Here is a 19,736-nt window from a genome sequence, read left to right as displayed (position 1 = left end):
CCCTGACGGAGTCCAACTCTCACTGGGAGTGAACCATTTCATAAACTCTATTACCACTTTTAAACTGGACATATTCAGCATTGCAGTCAATGTCCTGTTACCAGCTTGTTTATCTATGACCTTTAATAAAAATTCCATTCAAAAGCTTTGATGTCTTTTTTTTCTATTATCTAGCACTGCCTTGTTATCTAGCACTGCGTCAACCCTCTTGGGCATGGAATTCACCAGAGCTGCACAGGTTGCTACTGGAATCCTCCTCCACTCCTCCATGATGACGTCATGGATCTGGTGGATGTTAGACACCTTGCGCTCCTCCTCCTTCTGCTTGAGGACGCCCCACAGGTGCTCAATTGGGTTTAGGTCTCAGGACGTATTTGGCCAGTCCATCACCTTTACCTTCAGCAAAGAAGTTGTCATCTTGGAAGTGTGTTTGGGGTTGTTATCAATTTGAAAAACTGTGGCGCAGTTTCTGAAGGGAGGGGATCATGCTCTGCTTCAGAATGTCACAGTACATGTTGGAATTCATGTTTCCCTCAAAGAACTCTTGGAGCTCCAGACCATGATGCTACCACCACCATGCTTGACTGGAGGCAAGAGACAGTTGTCTTGGTACTCCTCACCAGGGCACCACCACACACGCTGGACACCATCTGAGCCAAACTAGTTTATCTTGGTCTCGTCAGACCACAGAACATTCAGTTCCAGTAATCCATGTTCTTGGACTGCTTGTCTTCAGCAAACTGTTTCCGGGCTTTTTTGTGCATCAGCTTCAGAAGAGGCTTCCTACTGGGATGACGGCCATGCAGTCGATGCATTGGGCGGCGTATGGTCTTGCACTGCTAACAGCACTCATGCATCTATCAATCTCTAGATATGAACACTGAGCACTTGGACTCCTGTCCTGGAAAGCCGCTGTATGACTTTGGCCACCGTGCTATAGCTCAGTTTCAGGGTGTTAGCAGTCTTCTTATAGCCTAGGTGTCTTTGTGGAGAGCAATAATTCTATTTCTCACATCCTCAGAGATTCTTAGCCATGAGGTGCCGAGTTGAATATCCAGTGGTCAGTGTGAGTGAACTGTACCCAAAACACCAAATTTAACAGCTCTGTTCTCCATTCACACCTGGAACCTTGTAACTCTAACGAGTCACACGACACCTGGGAGGGACGACGACACAATTAGGCACAATGTGGACACGTTTACCGTGAGGTCGACTCACTTGTGCTGCCAGCTATTTAGACATTAATGTCTGTGTGTTGTTCTTTTCAGAGGACAGTGAGTCTGCACTGCTATACAAGCTGCACACTGACCACTTTAACTTTATATCAGAGTTTCATTTCTACAGTGTCGTCCCATGAAAACATAATAAAATATTTGCAGAGATGTGAGGAGTGCACTCACTTTTGTGAGATACTGTATATTATGTAATTACAAACGTGAAAAGGGGGTGCTTGGACCCACTGAAAGGTTTGTGGAGATGCATTGTCTAAAATTAAATGTAATTTTTACTTGATGTAAACAACAGTGTAATTTCTTCTGTTTATTGAAGAGAGAAAAGTGGCGTTTTCAGCTGGACTCCGAGCAAGCGGATCTGGTCATACTGGACCGTATGGCACTGACTTTCCTCTGGTCTACAAACACATCTTCACCAACATCGGCAATGCTTATAACCCAGCTACAGGTAGGCTTTTAATAAACTGTAACATTGCATCACTGTTTGTACAGTACATTATACACCCTTTGCATCGGATTAAAATTTCATGATAAATGGGCCAATGTAAATATTCTAAAATAAAATCTCTTAATATTCATTTCCATAATAAGTTCAAAGTTTGGGATATAATATTAAGAAATTCAAACTTGTTCTCATGACTCTTCATGATACACACTTGCTAACAACATGCACTTTAGCAAAATCTTCTGTACATAAAGCACACAGTAGAGGCCAAATATTTACAGACACCTTGGCTAAAAAAAAATTTAAAACTCATTTTTTCAACTCCACACATTTTATGTGACCACATATTTCCTGCGTTAAGTCAATTAGGGTATGTAGTTTGTTTAAAATAAGAGCTAAGAAAGACTTTATTTTTGTTATTATTTAATATATCAGATTTTCAGTGGGTCAAAAGTTTACAAGCACCTTGTTCGTATTTGGTGTCATTGCCTTTTAGTTGTACAACTTGAATCAGACACTTGGGGAAGCCTTCTACAAGCTCCTCATAATAATAAACCTTTTTGTTTTTATGAAGCACTTTGTGACCTACAGTATGTCTGTGAAAAGTGCTGTATAAATAAATTTTACTTACTTACTTACTGAAAATGTTTTGTGTTCCACCAATCATGAAAGATTACGATTTTAATTTCATCTATTTTCTGAATTGTTTGATTATGAGAAATCATTCACTTCACTAAAAACCTGCATATTTTCACATTCACATAGGATTTTTCACTGCACCCATCAGAGGAGTCTATCAGTTCAGATTCCACATCCATGGAGGGACCGGAAGATTGGTAGCAGTGGACTTACATAAAAATGGACATTACGTGGCTGGAACACATGTTTATCAAGATAAACACAGCGTGAGTTCGTCTAATGGAGTCACACTGTTGCTGCAGGCAGGAGACGTCGTCTCTCTTAAGCTCAGAGCTAATTCGTGGGTATATGACAGTGGGGTTCACCATAGCACATTCAGCGGTCAAATACTTTTCTCTGTTTGAGCTTTTCAGCATCAAGTGGTTCAAGGAACAAAACTGCTGAAAACAAATTGTTATGTAAATGAAACAGCACTTATGCTTTATTGTTCATTTTCCTGATTTTCTTCTTTGTTTTTCCATCTGCTCTTTTATCATCATTCTCAGTGGCTGGAAAATGTTTGTTTTTAAATCTTAAGTTTCCTCCTCACTGTAATTATATATATCATATATATATATATATATATATATATATATGCCCTTGAGCAAGACACCTAACCTCCCCAGGACCCCCTGCTCCCCAGGCACCATGGATAGGGCTGCCCACCACTCCTGGCAAGTGTGCACACTGACCCCTAGGGTGTGTGCATTCAGTAGAGTGTATGTGGTGTTTCACTGCATGGATGGGAAAAAATGTGGAGCTGAAATTTCCCTGTTGTGGGACTAATAAAGGTCACTTAACTTATTTAGAGCAGTGTACTGTGATCTAGTTATGACTAAACTAACTTTCACTAAACAAACAGTGGCCACAAGGTTAAGACTGGTTTCATATCCGTATTTGTAAATAAAATTGTAAATAATAAAATGTATGAAAAGTTTTCTTTTATTATGAAACACACAACATACTTTGTGTAGATGATACTTTGCAAAAAAAAAAGGTTTAATGAAATGTTAATGACATGAATATCTGTTGACATGCAATTTGCACTCTTAAACTAGTCCTATGAGCAAAGCATCCCAAAGCAATTATATGTGGATGCGCTATAACATTGTGACCACTCATGTGATGCTCTGGGTGATCTTCTGCTGGACGTCAGTTTGACACCTACCACCTCCCTAAACATCGTTGTGGACCAGGCACACGCCTTCATAGCGATGGTACTTCTGATGGACATGATGTTCAACAACAAGAGTTCAGGGTGTTGCCGTGGCATCGAAATACCCCAGGTCTCAATCTGATGGTGCATCTGTAGGATGTGCTTCACTCGCTCACAGTTGGTTCTTTATCCTTCAATCACTGTCACTGAAGCAATTGGCAGGAATTAAACCACCGGAGCCCATCCCAGCGGTCACTGGGCGAAAGGCAGGATACACCCTGGACAGGGCGCCAGTCCATCGCAGGGCAGAATCAAACCAGCTCCACTCTATTGTTCTAGTTAGGACTGTTTAACATTTAGCTTTTGTTCTTGTTAAATTGATGCTTGATGAAATTTATTGACTAATTATTAGAAAATGTCTTTGTTTACCTTTCACTCATTGATATAAACGAAAATAGGATCTTTTTATATGCTTGGAAATACAGAGTCGTTACTGCCTCATCACTGAATCTGAACTTTTCTTTTAACTTTCCATTTACCTGTACTTGAATGCTGTAACATGCACCAATCTAAGGATATTAAAATCAACCAATGACCTTCAGGGACATATTTGCTGCATAGTGTGCTAGCACCACATTGCACTTTATTTTAACTAGACTATTTCATTGTCATTAAGTCATTCTACAATTTGAGGCACAATTGCACATTATGGAAAATGTACAAAAAGGAGTTTTTTTTAGTTTTAAAATCAATTCCTTAAATCAGTTCAAAGTAACTGTAGTATATTCACTATTGGCCTACACTACATTTTTAAAAATATTTTTTAAAAAAAGGGTAGAAAAGCATAGATATATTGGTAAACTATCTAACAGATAAAATGTATCACTCTGATGACGTCCTAAATTTCAAATAAATCACCTTTAAAAAATATTAAGCATATTCAGATAGAATTGAGATGGTTGGTTTAATATCTGGTATAAATATCACTTTTTGTAGTAACAAAGATAAAAAAAGTGTAACTACCATAATGTGAGTAACATGGAAAAGGAGAGTTTTTCTCACCTTGTATTTGGGTCATTCTACAGAAACATCCATTTTATTATCTCTCCATAGGAGTCACTGGTGTTACCCATCCTAATTGATGTTACACATAATAAAAGTAAAACCAGAGACATTTTTAAATGTCTGATACAGAGCGTTAAACCACACGCTGTCAATCATGGTACGTCCACTAAAATATGTCAAATATAATTCTGTTTTTTCACAGCGACCTCAGAATAAAGTCGGTCACACCGGTGACGTCAGCTAGAAGCTTCGTATGAGATCATGAGCTGAATGAGAAGATCTCTGAGAACTGAGAGACACAGTGGACTCACCATGAGCTTTTCTCCATAGATCCTCAGACAACAGGTCAAAGGAGGTCGAGTGACGTCATCGGCGTGACTTTTATTTCAAAATAAGAGATTTTTTGTTAAGCGGTGACACCAGTGACACGACTCCTGGGAACAATAACTTTCAGCATATGTTCTATATTTTGTAATGTTTATTTGCCATTTGTTTTCTTTTTTTTTTTTTTTTTTTTTTTTAACCTGTCATATCTGGCCATTTTTGCAATCGGAATGGTAATCCGAATGTACTGATGTACCAAACATATTTGTTTTCACAAGAAAAAGCTCTATAGGTTACTAAAGCCTATTCTTGTTAAAGTTTTTATTTTATTTGTTTGGCCAGGCCTGACAGGCAATAAAAAAGAGGACAGGAAAGAAAGAGAAGAAGGGAGGAGAGAGAAAAATAAAAAATAAAAATAATAATAATAATAATAAATCATAATAATGATAATTAAGTAAGTAAATAAATAAATAGAAAAAAAATAATAATAATAATAATAAAAAAGAGAGAAAAAACAAATAAAATAAGTAAATAAACAGACAACTAAATAAAAATAAATAGATAAATAAGTAAGTTAAAAAAAAAAAAAAAAAAAAAAAAAAAAAAAAGGGGAGGGGAAAAAAACAATTATACAGATATACATACATATACATATTCACATATACATATACATATATACACCCAGACATAATTCTACTATTTGCTGCTACATACATACACATGTTTACATATCTATACATATGCCTCTATACATATACACCCACCCACCACACACAATTCTACTGTTTGCAGCAATGTGTATATGTGTGTATATGCGTTCACGTGTCATGTGTCATGGAATGTGCTCAGCAATGAGGGCAAGAAGCCGCAACCATGCCCCCGTGGTCCAGAGACAGATAGGGAAGGACCCGGGGGACCCGGACCATCCACAGCCCATTAGGAACTCAGGAGACCTGAGGCCACACGCTCCGACGGCCACCGCGTGCACGCCCCAGAGGACGAAGAATGGAGGCCCCAGACAGAGCGCCCACAGACAAAGGGCAAGTGACCGGAGAGCCAGAGGCAATGAGCAGCCCACCCCCCCCGGCAGGCCAACATCCCCAGCATGAGCCGAGCATGCGGCCCCCGAGGGCCCAGGCGCCCGAGACCGGCCGACCCCCGGCAGGACCCCCCCCCCATGCCAGAAAGGCCCAAACCACCCTCAGGACACAACCGCCAAGGGAGCAGGGCAGGGACCACGCCACGATGTCCAGTCATGCACCCAGGGACCCACAGGGCACCCATACCCCGGGTGTGGGGCGGAGTCGGCAAGCAGCGGGGAGCGGTGGGGAGGGGTAACTCCTGCCCACCACCATGTACCACAGATGTCCAGGCTCAGCAAGTCATAGACCCAGGCCCAGCTGTCCACACACACATGTTCACATGCACCCACACACACCCACACCCACACTCGCACACACCAGTCACCCACTCATGCATACACACGGAACATACATGGACTCACAGTATCGGCGGGCGGACACCAGCACGGGTCAGCGGTAACCCAGGGAGGCAGCCACCCCGGCCCCGAATGACCGGCCGGTCTCCCCACCAGGCAGGGTGCACCAAACCGGTGTGAGAGGACCTGCCCACCCCCCCCCCACACACTCAATATGTGTGTGAAATGAAAAGAATGTGTGTGAGCTACAGTGCAATTAAAATTGGAGGGACAGAGGCAATGTAGTACTGAATAACAGCACACTGCCACGCTGCCCCCCAAGGCCCTCAATGTCTAATGTGTAAATAAAATTGAGGGGCAGGTAGCAGTGAGCAGATAAGTGAGGTCACATCAGCAGCGCCACCCACCATCCACTGAGTGACACCTGCCCCCCAAAGCCCTGTGTGTACTGTACTGTGTCATGAAATGTGTCATTGTAAGGGGGGAAAAAAGGGGAGGAGTGGGACATCACGCATCACAGCGAGCAGAGCCAGGTAGGTGGCCCTACTCACTGTAGCATGGGCCCCCCTCCCCCAGAACCCCCATGTGTAGTGTGATGTTTGACTGAGTGGGAGGAGGGGAAGGGTCAGGATAAGAAAGACCGAGAGGCAGAGAACTACCCCTCGGAGGAAGAGAGCCAGCTGGCGCTAGCTCACTAGGCACCCCGGTTTCCTACACCCGGCCGCGGCGCAGGGAAGGCCGGCCCAGGGCCCGAAGCGGCCAAGCCCCCAGGACACCACCGCGCTCCAGGCCGGCGCCCGCCCACACAGCTGACACAGCACAAAACATACACACCCACACGCACACAAGAGACAACAATTATCACACATACACATACTCACGGTTACAATACACATACTCACGATTACAATACAAACACACACACATACATACCAACACAAACACACTCACCCGCACAAACTTCACACACACCCATATATACGCAAACACAGTGGTCCTGGGTCCAGAACCAACCAGCCCTATGTGGTTGTCCCCCTACTTGAGTGCCATTTGTTTTCTTTACGTTACTTCATTTATGTATTTCATAGTCATGTTTAGATTATTGCAGTTAAAATTGCAGAAAAACGTGTTTTTTTTTCTTCAAAATACAGCCTCAGCCTTCACACACGACTGTGGGGACGAGCTCTTCTGTGGCGCTTGGAATTCTATATGATTCATTTAAAAACCAATATTCCTAAATTGCGGCTCAAGAAGGTGAAACTGTTAAAATAACGTATTGCTTTATTTTTAAATATTTAAATATTGAAATGCTTCTCAAGTGCTTCAGAGTTTTAATGTACACAGTTTTAGCCTGTAGGTGGAGCCTTATTTTAGCCATGCTATTGTGTGGAACACTAAGAATGGCCATATTTTCTTCCGTTCAGTACTTTTCAGTGTTTTAATGACAAATGTGATGATTTTATGTGTGAAAAGCTACTCAGAGCTGTGTTAGTTAGCCACGCATTGGCTTGGGTTCTGCTCAAAATGAGCTACAGCTGTCACTACCAAAACAGTCACGACCGAAACGGAAGGTAAAGTTTAGTGTGATGGTTGTTTTGGTGGTAACAAAATGCGATGTTCATTCATCAGTTTTAATAAAATAAGCATAATTAAGGTAAAGGGTCTCTCAGAGCAAAAGGATTCAGTGAACGTCATTAAAATGTTTTTCCTGCTGCGTCTGCCAGAAAAACAGATAAGTCACTCTGACAAAATGAGGTTTATAGTGTTTTCACCAGCTAGATGAAAGAGCAGTTACAGAGCACATAGAGGTTTCAGTTAATGACTAACCCGTGTACACTGTATATATGAGACAGCCACATAAACACAAGAAGACAAAGGAGGCGCTTTTAAGGGCGAGAGCTGTTTCTCTGCTGCTGTTTCTGAGCTGCCGTTTGTTTACAGTCCGTGTGAATCTGATTACTCTGATTAATCATCATGAACGACGCTGAGGATCCCAGAACTGAACCTCCAGCCACAACCTCCACCCAGCAAAGCTGCCAGTCGGACATCCACTCTGTACTGAGAGAGATGAGCGCTGCGCTGGCAGAGCTGAAGGTGGAGCAGAGATACACGACGACTGCAGTGAGCAGCATGGAGAGCAGACTGAGAGCCAGTGAGAGTCAAATAGAGGAACTGAGGAAGAAGGTGGAGGAGGAGAGACAGAAAAATCAAGGTAAGTCATTGAACATGTAGAGATTGATTTGAATTAATTGAATTATTAAGTACAATACACTTTAACTCGCCTTTAGCTTGAGCAGTGAACCAGAGTGCCATGGATAAAAGATGTGGATTGGAGAAAATGAAAATAAAATCTAAATGGATTTTATTCTAGTACAACCCCATTTCCCCAAGTGATGATGCTGTGGAGAATGTAAATAATCATATTTTTAAAGCAAAATACTACAAATGGAACGTTTTGGGTTTTTTTTTTTTTAAATAAATGCACATTTTGGATTTGATTTGGAACAACACATTATAAAAGAGTCGGGACGGGTCCTGTTCACCGCTGTGCTTCATCTCCTCTTCTTTAACAGCGCTCTGAGGAACTGAGGAGACGCTGCTGTAGCTCTGAAAGTGAAATGTTTCTCGTTCTGGTTTGATACAGGATTTCAGCTGCTCGTCAGTTTCAGGGGCTCATCTGTCGTATTTTTCATTTCATAATGTGCCAAATGTTCTCAGTGGTGACCGGTCTGGACTGCAGGCAGGTCAGTTTAGCACCTGGACTCTTTTAATACGGAGCAATGCTGCTGTAATGCATGCAGGATGTGGTTTTAGCATCGTCTCACTGAAATAATCAAGAACTTCCCTGAAAAAGACGTCATCTGGACGGCAGTAGATGTTGCCAATCCTGTATATATTGTATATTATATAGAGAGCATTAATTAGTGCCTTCACAGATGAGCACGTCACCCATGCCATATGCCATAATGCCCCTAAACTGTCATGAATACTGGCTTTAGAACTGCACTGATAACAAGCTGAGTGGTCTTCAGCCCAGAGGACACCGTGTCAATGATTTACAAAAACGATTTCAAACGTTGATTCGTCGGACCACAGTCCATTTTAAGCTCTGGCCCAGAGAAGGTGGCAGCATGTTTACATTTTGCACGGCATCCAAACGTTGTTGGAAATGGGGTTGGTTGTCTTAAGCCAAACTGTGGGGGAAAATCTGAATTTTCGATAGAGAGAGGAAATGATCACTCTCAGATGAAAGCTGAGAATTAGCCATGTAGTGTGTTTGTTTCTTGACACTGAGGCATTTGGAATGTTTTTTTTTCCATGTGTAATATTCATTCACTTGAGACATGTGGTGTATTTTCACTATTTAGAGGACCTGAAGAACTTGAAAATCTCATTTGATAAGCAGGTGGAGAAGCTAAAAAAGGAGAATCAAGGTAAGAAATACTCATGTTCACCCAATTAATGAAATGAATCTAACTTCATCTTCTACATACGAAACATTGCACATCAACATTTTCTGTTTGTTCCTACTTTCTGCCCATCAAACAGCAGTTCACTGGGGCAAGCGTGGAAAGTGCTAAAGTAGATGTAAGTAATCAGTGACAGGCCTCTGGATTTAAAACATTTTACATATTTTTGGCCCTATTTTGATGCTTATTTTTACCTCAAAACATAACTGCATGTCTGTGACTCACTGAAAGAGACCCGAACCTGGTTGATACATCACTCACATTAAGTAGATGTGTTAGTGATGTGTTACATGAAGTAGACATAATATGTTACTCTCAATATGTTAAAATCTCACCCTTCCACAAAGCCCAACCTTACCCAACCATACCCAATCTTACCCAAAACCCAATCTTTCCCAGAACCCAACCTTCCACAAAGCCCAACCTTACCCAACCATACCCAATCTTACCCAAAACCCAATCTTTCCCAGAACCCAACCTTCCACAAAGCCCAACCTTACCCAACCATACCCAACCTTACCCAAAACCCAACCTTCCACAAAGCCCAACCTTACCCCAAACACAACCTTACCCAAACTTACCCCAAACCCAAACTCACCCCAAACCCTACCTTACCCAAAACCCAACCTTATCCAAAACCTAAACTTACCTAACCTTATCCAAAAGACAAACATATCCAAAATGTAAACTTTACCAACCTTACCCAAAACCCAACCTTTCCCAACCTTACCCCAAACACAACCTTACCCAACCTTACCCCAAACACAACCTTACCCAACCTTACCCCAAACACAACCTTACCCAACCTTACCCCAAACACAACCTTACCCAACCTTACCCCAAACACAACCTTACCCAACCTTACCCCAAACACAACCTTACCCAACCTTACCCCAAACACAATCTTACCCAACATTACCCCAAACACAACCTTACCCAAACTTACCCCAAACCCAACCTCACCCCAAACCCAACCTTACCCAAAACCTAACCATCTCAAATCTTACCCAAACCCTACCTTACACAAAACCCAACCTTACACAAAACCCAACCTTATACAAAACCAAACCTTACCCAATCTGAACCCAACTGTGCTCAAAATCTAACCTTACCCAAAATCTAATCTTACCCATTGTTACCAAAAACCTAACCTTAACCAATCCAAAGCTTTGTTTGATGGTCATGTACTGACTGTTTTTGACCTCAAAATGAGCTAAAACTGTCACCACAGAAACAGTCACTACTGAAACATATGGTAAAATTTAGTGTTATGATCGTTTTGTTATCGACAGAAAGGAATGTTCAATAAACAGGACTAGGGTATAGAGTTACTAGCAAAGCAAAAGGATTTTAGCCTAAAGTCAGTAATGACTCACACCCCCTCACACACACATTCAAAACCTAACCTTACCCAACCTTCCCCCAAACCCAACCTTTTGTCTGATTTTAGTCTAACGTCAGTAATGACTCACACCCCCTCACACACACACCTCGTTTTGATGCTCTACTTGCACTATCTGGAGCATAGCTGCCAACACTGTTTTACTGATGTATAGTTTATATCCTACCTCAGTGACTGTTGTGCTCATGTAGGTTATCTGACTCCAGAAACTCACAGATCACAGATGTTAAATATCTCTGCACCCTATTCTCACTAGCTCTTGTTCAGAAATTGTGCTGTGTCAGCGCTGCACTGTCCTGTCTGTTTACTGTATCTAATGTCTGTTTTAATTGTGGTATTTATTGTATTGTTTCTAGTTTGATGTATTTCAAACGTACGTCTGCATGTTTGCACTTTGTACTGTTTATTTTGTTCCATGTTGCACCACGTTGGGCCTGGAGGAACATAATATCACTCCACTGTGTACTTATACAGAGATGGAATGACAATAAAAGCCTCTTGACTTAACTTGATTTAATGAAACTGATCATAATTAATTTTTTTTCCTGCTGCGTCTGACAGAAAAACAGATGTCACTCTGACAAAATGAGGTTTATAGTGTTTTCACCAGCTAGATGAAATAATACTTATCAAGAGCAGTTACAGAGCACATAGAGGTTTCAGTTAATGACTAACCCGTGTACGCTGTATATATGAGACAGCCACATAAACACAAGAAGACAAAGGAGGCGCTTTTAAGGGCGAGAGCTGTTTCTCTGCTGCTGTTTCTGAGCTGCCGTTTGTTTAAGAGAAAGTCCGTGTGAATCTAATTACTCTGATTAATCACTATGAACGACATTCAACTGGGGATCTGAACTGAACCTCCAGTCACAACCTTGACTGAACAAAGCTGCCAGCCGGACATCCACTCTGTACTTAGAGAGATGCACTTATTTTATTTATTGTGTTGTATCTTATTGTTATTGTATTGCAGTGAATGGCTCAGAGTTCTGCGTTCAACTCTGGTTCTTTTTCTCTTGGTGTCTGCAGTGACATATTTGTTTCTAGCAGTATCTGAGCTCAGGACTGTCTTTTTCTCTAAGCTACTGGTAACTAGCAAAGATACTTTCTCTAGATTGACAAAGCACTTTTTGTAAGTCGCTCTGGATAAGAGCGTCTGCTAAATGTTGTAAATGTAAATGTAAATGTGCTGGCAGAGCTGAAAGTTGAACAGAGACATACAAAAACCTGCCCAAAAGCCAACCTTAACCAACCCCTTACCCAAAAAACTAACCTTAATTAAAACTCAGCCTTACCCAACATTACTCAAAATATAATTTTATATTACCCATAATCTAATCTTACCCAACTTTGCCCACAAGCTAAACTTACCTAACCTTACACAAAGCCTAACCATGCCCAACTCTACCCAATATGTAACCTTACCCAATGTTAAGCAAAGCCTAACCTGTCCCAATACTGCACCCTACCCAAACCCCAACCTTACCCAATCTTTCAAAAAACCCAATCTTATCCAAAACCTAACCTTACCCAACCGTAGCCAAACCTACCTTTAGTGAAAATCTAACCTTACCCAAGCTTACTCACAAACTAACATTATCCAACCTTACTAAACCTTACTCAAAACCTAACCTTACCCAAAACCCAACCTTACTAAATCTTACTCAAAACCTAACCTTACCCAAAACCCAACCTTACTAAATCTTACTCAAAACCTAACCTTACCCAAAACCCAACCTTACTAAATCTTACTCAAAACCTAACCTTACCCAAAACCCAACCTTACTAAATCTTACTCAAAACCTAACCTTACCCAAAAGCCAACCTTACTAAACCTTACTCAAAACCTAACCTTACCCAAAACCCAACCTTACTAAATCTTACTCAAAACCTAACCTTACCCAAAACCCAACCTTACTAAATCTTACTCAAAACCTAACCTTACCCAAAACCCAACCTTACTAAATCTTACTCAAAACCTAACCTTACCCAAAACCCAACCTTACTAAACCTTACTCAAAACCTAACCTTATCCAAAACCCAACCTTACTAAATCTTACTCAAAACCTAACCTTATCCAAAACCCAACCTTACTAAATCTTACTCAAAACCTAACCTTACCCAAAACCCAACCTTACTAAACCTTACTCAAAACCTAACCTTACCCAAAACCCAACCTTACTAAATCTTACTCAAAACCTAACCTTACCCAAAACCCAACCTTACTAAATCTTACTCAAAACCTAACCTTACCCAAAAGCCAACCTTACTAAACCTTACTCAAAACCTAACCTTACCCAAAACCCAACCTTACTAAATCTTACTCAAAACCTAACCTTACCCAAAAGCCAACCTTACTAAACCTTACTCAAAACCTAACCTTACCCAAAACCCAACCTTACTAAATCTTACTCAAAACCTAACCTTACCCAAAACCCAACCTTACTAAATCTTACTCAAAACCTAACCTTACCCAAAACCCAACCTTACTAAATCTTACTCAAAACCTAACCTTACCTAAAACCCAACCTTACTAAACCTTACTCAAAACCTAACCTTAGCCAAAACCCAACCTTACTAAACCTTACTCAAAACCTAACCTTACCCAAAACCCAACCTTACTAAACCTTACTCAAAACCTAATCATACCCAAGTTTTCCCAAAGCCCAACCTTATCCAAACCTAAGCTTACCCAAAACCTTACCTAATCAACATTTCTCAATACCTAACCAACCTTAACCAATCTTTAACAAAGCTTAACCAATCTTAACCAAAACCAAAAACCCAAAACCTTACCCAAAACCCAACCTTACCCACAAATTAACCTTACCCAACCTTACCAAAACCTAACCATACCCAACCTTACCAAAACCTAACCATACCCAACCTTACCCACAAATTAACCTTACCCAACCTTACCCACAAATTAACCATACCCAACCTTACCCACAAATTAACCATACCCAACCTTACCCACAAATTAACCATACCCAACCTTACCCACAAATTAACCATACCCAACCTTACCCACAAATTAACCATACCCAACCTTACCCACAAATTAACCTTACCCAACCTTACCCACAAATTAACCTTACCCAACCTTACCAAAACCTAACCATACCCAACCTTACCCACAAATTAACCATACCCAACCTTACCCACAAATTAACCTTACCCAACCTTACCCACAAATTAACCTTACCCAACCTTACCAAAACCTAACCATACCCAACCTTACCCACAAATTAACCTTACCCAACCTTACCCACAAATTAACCATACCCAACCTTACCCACAAATTAACCATACCCAACCTTACCCACAAATTAACCATACCCAACCTTACCCACAAATTAACCTTACCCAACCTTACCCACAAATCTAACCATACCCAACCTTACCCACAAATTAACCTTACCCAACCTTACTCAAAACCTAACCATACCCAACCTTACCCACAAATTAACCTTACCCAACCTTACCCACAAATTAACCTTACCCAACCTTACCCACAAACTAGCCTTTCCCAACCTTACCCACAAACTAGCCTTACCCAACCTTACCCACAATCTAGCCTTACCCAACCTTACCCACAAATTAACCTTACCCAACCTTACCAAAACCTAACCATACCCAACCTTACCCACAAATTAACCATACCCAACCTTACCCACAAATTAACCTTACCCAACCTTACCAAAACCTAACCTTACCCAACCTTACCCACAAATTAACCTTACCCAACCTTACCCACAAACTAGCCTTTCCCAACCTTACCCACAAACTAGCCTTACCCAACCTTACCAAAACCTAACCATACCCAACCTTACCCACAAACTAACCTTACCCAACCTTACCCACAAATTAACCTTACCCAACCTTACCCACAAACTAACCTTACCCAACCTTACCCACAAATTAACCTTACCCAACCTTACCCACAAACTAGCCTTACCCAACCTTACCAAAACCTAACCAGTCCCAACCTTACCCACAAACTAACCTTTCCCAAATCTAACCTTACCCAACCTTACCCACAAATTAACCTTACCCAACCTTACCCACAAACTAGCCTTACCCAACCTTACCAAAACCTAACCAGTCCCAACCTTACCCACAAACTAACCTTACCCGAATCTAACCTTAACGAACCTTATTCATAAACTAACCTTACCCAACCTTACCCACAAACTAACCTTAACCAACCTTACCCAAAACCTAATCTTATCCAAAAACTAACCTCACCCGGCCTTATCCAACACCTAACATTGTACAATAATGTACTATGCTAATGCAAACAATAAACACATTTTATTTTTGCTGTTAATTTAAAGTCTCTTGATAATGTATTAGATGTATTCACTGTTGCTACATTATTGATATTTGTTGATATGTTACTGAGAGTCTGTTGAGTGTTTATTTCATTTAAAAAATGACCATTCCACCCTAATGTCCTTTCCAACAATCTATGTTATTCTGTCTATTGAAGAGAGCAAAGTGGCATTTTCAGCATCTCTCTCAGAAGATGGACATGGGCATACTGGACCATACAGCACTGAATTTCCCCTGGTCTACAAACACGTCTTCACCAACATCGGCAACGCGTATAACCCAGCTACAGGTAGACTGTTCACCTGTGCTTCAGACACACGTTTATACATATAAATATAATTCAGAGTATACATTTAAACTCGTGCATATTTTTACATTCATACAGGGTTTTTCACTGTACCTGTGAGAGGAGTCTATCACTTCAGATTCTCAGCCCACGGAGGCGCTGGAAAAAATGTAGGAGTGATCTTATATAAGAACAGACTTCCCATGGCCACAACACATGCTATTCAATCCCAGGGCAGCGTGACTTCCACTAATGGAGTCTCACTCTTACTGGAAGTAGGAGACGTCGTCAGTCTTAAACTCGAGCCTAATTCTTGGGTATTTGATGATACCTTCCATCACAGCACTTTTAGTGGTCACATGCTGTTTTCTGTTTGAGCAATTCATCATCACATGGTCAATGGAAGTGTTTATCGTTTCTTGTCTGTTCCTCATCAGGATTATCAGCAAATAGCAACAGAATGCTCCTTTTTCAATTTTAGGAAGGTGAAGGTTCTTCTATTATAATACTGTCTCAGTTCTTTAATCAGTGTCTCATGCTGTTCTAAAAGAAAAAAAGGAATTCACAAAAATGTGAACCTCTCATTTGTATTACAATTCTATGTGATCTGATTTCATAAGTTAGTATAAGGATTAAAAAAGGTAGCTGTTTGAAGTTTTTGCACTTCATCAGAGATATTCCACTTTCAGATTATCATGTGATCAAAGGCTCATGTTATTGAAGTTCTACTAGTAAATAACACACGTTCATAAAATGAACATACGTGTTTTATGACAACATTATTGAGCAACATCCTAGAGTCCACATTGCTGCTGATTTGATCTTATTATGTCAGTTGCTGAGTTCAGTCAGCTCTATAAAACAAATCAACTCTGAACTCCTGCATAAAAACCTTACCCAAGCTTTCCCAAAACCCAACCTTACTCAACTTTACTCACAATGTAACCTTACACAAATTCACCCAAATGTAACCCTATCCAAAACCTAACCTTATCCAAAACCCAACCTTACCTAACCTTACCCAAAACCTAACCTTACCCAAAACCTAACCTTACCCAAAACCTAACCTTACCCAAAACGTAACCTTACCCAAAACATAACCTTACCCAAAACCCAACCTTACCTAACCTTACCCAAAACCTAACCTTACCCAAAACCTAACCTTACGCAAAACCCAACCTTACCTAACCTTACCCAAAACCCAACCTTACCACAAACCTTACCTTACTTAACCTTCCCTAAAACCCAACCTTACCCCAAACCTTACCTTACTTAACCTTCCCTAAAACCCAACCTTACCCCAAACCCAACCTTACCCCAAACCTTACCTTACTTAACCTTATCTAAAACCCAACCTTACCCCAAACCCAACCTTACCCCAAACCTTACCTTACTTAACCTTCCCTAAAACCCAACCTTACCTTACTTAACCTTCCCTAAAACCCAACCTTACCCCAAACCTTACCTTACTTAACATTACCTAAAACACAACCTTACCCAATACTCAACCTTACCTAAACCCTAACCCTATATTATACTATCTGAGACTATAAACACATTTTATTTGCGGTTAATTTAAATTCTCTTGATAATGTATTGAATGTATTCACTAAAATAAAAAAATATTCAATAAATAATGTAAACCTGCTCAGACAACCTTTGTCATTCTTTACAACCAGATCACCTCACAGCTGAAATGAGAATTTTCTGATATGAGTAATTTGTATTATAATTAGAAAAATGTGATCTGATTTCATAAGTGAGCACAAGGATTAAAAAATGTAGCTGATTGAATTTTTTGCGCTTTATCAAAGAAATAATCCACTTTCGGATTTTCATGTGATCAAAGGCTCAAGTTATTGCAGTTCTACTAGTAAACAACATCACACAAGTTCATAAAATGAATATAAGTGTTTAATAAGGGAAAACAACCAACTCTGCAACTTTGCACTCTTTGCACACTTTGCACCTTGTCTGAACTCCTTCTCCCTCTTATTTTAGTCTGTAGTTTGGGTTATATGTGATCTATGATCAGCTCATGCCCAGAATAAAAGAAATTGGCTGGACTGCCATTTGCTGCATGGCATACAGCTGGGTCTAAAATTCCGAGACCACTTTGAAAATCTGGGGATTTTTCATTTGAGCCTGCAACTGAACAACAAAATGTTTTAGAGTTTTGACAAAATCAGAATAATGTTTTTACAATTAAAACAAAGAAGAAATATTCAAAGTTTTGCACTAATTCTAGGTCACTACTCAAACTGCAGCAAATGTGCACAACTGATCATGTTAATGATTTTGTGCATAGAGGTCAGGAGCTTGTATTCAGACGACTCTCAGGTGCATTTCATACAAACTTGTGGAGTGTCATTAAACCAAAACAAGGACATTTCAAACACTGAGAAATTCTGAAATCCGGTATCATTTCAAAGGCTATGTATACAACATTTTAAACATTAATAAAGCAGCAAACAGCTACACTATATTGACAAACGTTTTACTCACCCATCCAAATGATTAAATTGAGGTGCTGCAGTTACTTCCATGGCAAGATTAAGATTAAGTGACCCTTATTAGTCCCACAACGGGGAAATTCCACCTCCGCTTTTAACATATCTGTGAAGTGAAACACCACATACACACTAGTGAATACACACACTAGGGGCAGTGAGCACAGTTGCCCAGAGTGGTGAGCAGCCCAATCCACAGTGCCCTGGGAGCAGTTGGGGTTTAGGTGTTTTGCTCAAGGGAATTTCAGTCACACAGTCAGTTCAGGAGATCAAACCGGCATTTTCTTATTTTCTACCTGTGTATTGATCCCTGGCCTGTCCTATGGACTATGAGGGTCTGGATTGCACCAATAAAGCGACTGCACATATTCAACCTGCCTACAAGCCTCAAAAGTCACACACTGCTATAAAAAGTCCTGTCAGTCACATTTAAAACAAGCAAAGCTATGTGCTGCAAAACAGTCAACTTCAAACTTCACTGCAATTTACCTTTAGCAACATATAACCATTGTGTGTTGTAATTCTGGGACAAGTTTACTGGAAATCTCTTGCTTGCTTGCTTGGAAAATGCAGATTCTGACCAACGAGTGAAAATAATACAGAAAGTAGCAACATAAATATTACTATAGACCTATAAGTGACACTAATCAACATTCACGTGTATCTTAATCGCCTGAAAAAACACGTGCAAAATCACGTTTACTTATCAGTTATAAAACACTGACATGATCCAGAGCAAACAAGCCAACATAGTTCATAATTAACCACTGTAGACTATATTTTTATGCATATGAGTCTTTTACTCAATCCCAGTAAGACAAAGGAAGCCTGTTAAGGATGAGAGCTGTTTCTCTGCTGGTGCTGCTGTGCTGCAGTTTGTTGGAGGGACAGTCGGTTAGTGTGAACGACATCACTCTGAGTCATCATGAAGGCAGAGAGAACCAGATTCAGGCTGAGGAGCCCAGAATTGAAACTCCAGCCACCACCTCCACCCAACAAAGCTGCCAGCCGGACATCCACTCTGTACTGAGAGAGATGAGCGCTGTGCTGGCAGAGCTGAAGGTGGAGCAGAGACACACGACGACTGCAGTGAGCAGCATGGAGAGCAGACTGAGAGCCAGTGAGAGTCAAATGGAGGAACTGAGGAGGAAGAATGAGGAGCAGAGTCAGTTAAATCAGTGTGAGCTATGAACTTGTTTCTGTTTTAAATCAAATCAAATCCTCCATCCTCCTCTGGTCAAACTACCTACAAGTGATTATACTACTAATATTAATAGCAGTAATATTGGTATTAGGAATATCTAGGAGTCTATGAGAAGATCAGCGTAGGGTGGGCAGCTCATCCAAGGAAGGTGGTGGTAGCTGGGGCGTGGGCAGCTGGTCTGAAGTGGGTAG

At 40.7% G+C, this 19,736-nt stretch overlaps 2 protein-coding genes across 2 annotated transcripts in view; both read left to right on the top strand.

Moving 5' to 3' along the window:
- LOC108434221 (multimerin-2-like) overlaps positions 1-3,279 on the top strand; it is a 38,690-nt gene extending 35,411 nt beyond the window's left edge. The window contains exons 5-6 of the mRNA XM_037533887.1: positions 1,549-1,680; positions 2,443-3,279. Of these exons, the coding sequence (XP_037389784.1) occupies positions 1,549-1,680; positions 2,443-2,720 (410 nt within the window). The 3' untranslated portion in view covers positions 2,721-3,279. The remainder of the gene's footprint in view (positions 1-1,548; positions 1,681-2,442) is intronic.
- A 5,033-nt stretch (positions 3,280-8,312) lies between these two features.
- Positions 8,313-19,532, top strand: LOC119262350 (multimerin-2-like). The gene is made up of 6 exons (XM_037533817.1): positions 8,313-8,550; positions 9,707-9,772; positions 15,703-15,834; positions 15,931-16,106; positions 18,140-18,171; positions 19,217-19,532. Exons 1-6 carry the CDS (start codon positions 8,313-8,315, stop codon positions 19,530-19,532), a joined length of 960 nt encoding a protein of 319 aa, XP_037389714.1.
- The last annotated feature ends 204 nt before the right edge of the window (positions 19,533-19,736 follow it).

Source organism: Pygocentrus nattereri, chromosome 24 (genome assembly GCF_015220715.1).
Source record: "Pygocentrus nattereri isolate fPygNat1 chromosome 24, fPygNat1.pri, whole genome shotgun sequence".
Classification (NCBI taxonomy): Eukaryota; Metazoa; Chordata; class Actinopteri; order Characiformes; family Serrasalmidae; genus Pygocentrus; species Pygocentrus nattereri.
The sequence above is the reverse complement of the archived record's forward strand: the minus strand, read 5'-3'. Positions and strand labels throughout refer to the sequence as shown.

Excerpts from the sequence above, each read along its gene's own strand:
- LOC119262350 (XM_037533817.1), top strand. The coding sequence starts at position 8,313 with ATGAACGACGCTGAGGATCCCAGAACTGAACCTCCAGCCACAACCTCC. Across the intron at positions 8,551-9,706 it reads GGAGAGACAGAAAAATCAAG|AGGACCTGAAGAACTTGAAA; the intron begins GTAAGTCATTGA and ends TTCACTATTTAG. Across the intron at positions 18,172-19,216 it reads TGTATTCAGACGACTCTCAG|TTTGTTGGAGGGACAGTCGG; the intron begins GTGCATTTCATA and ends GCTGTGCTGCAG.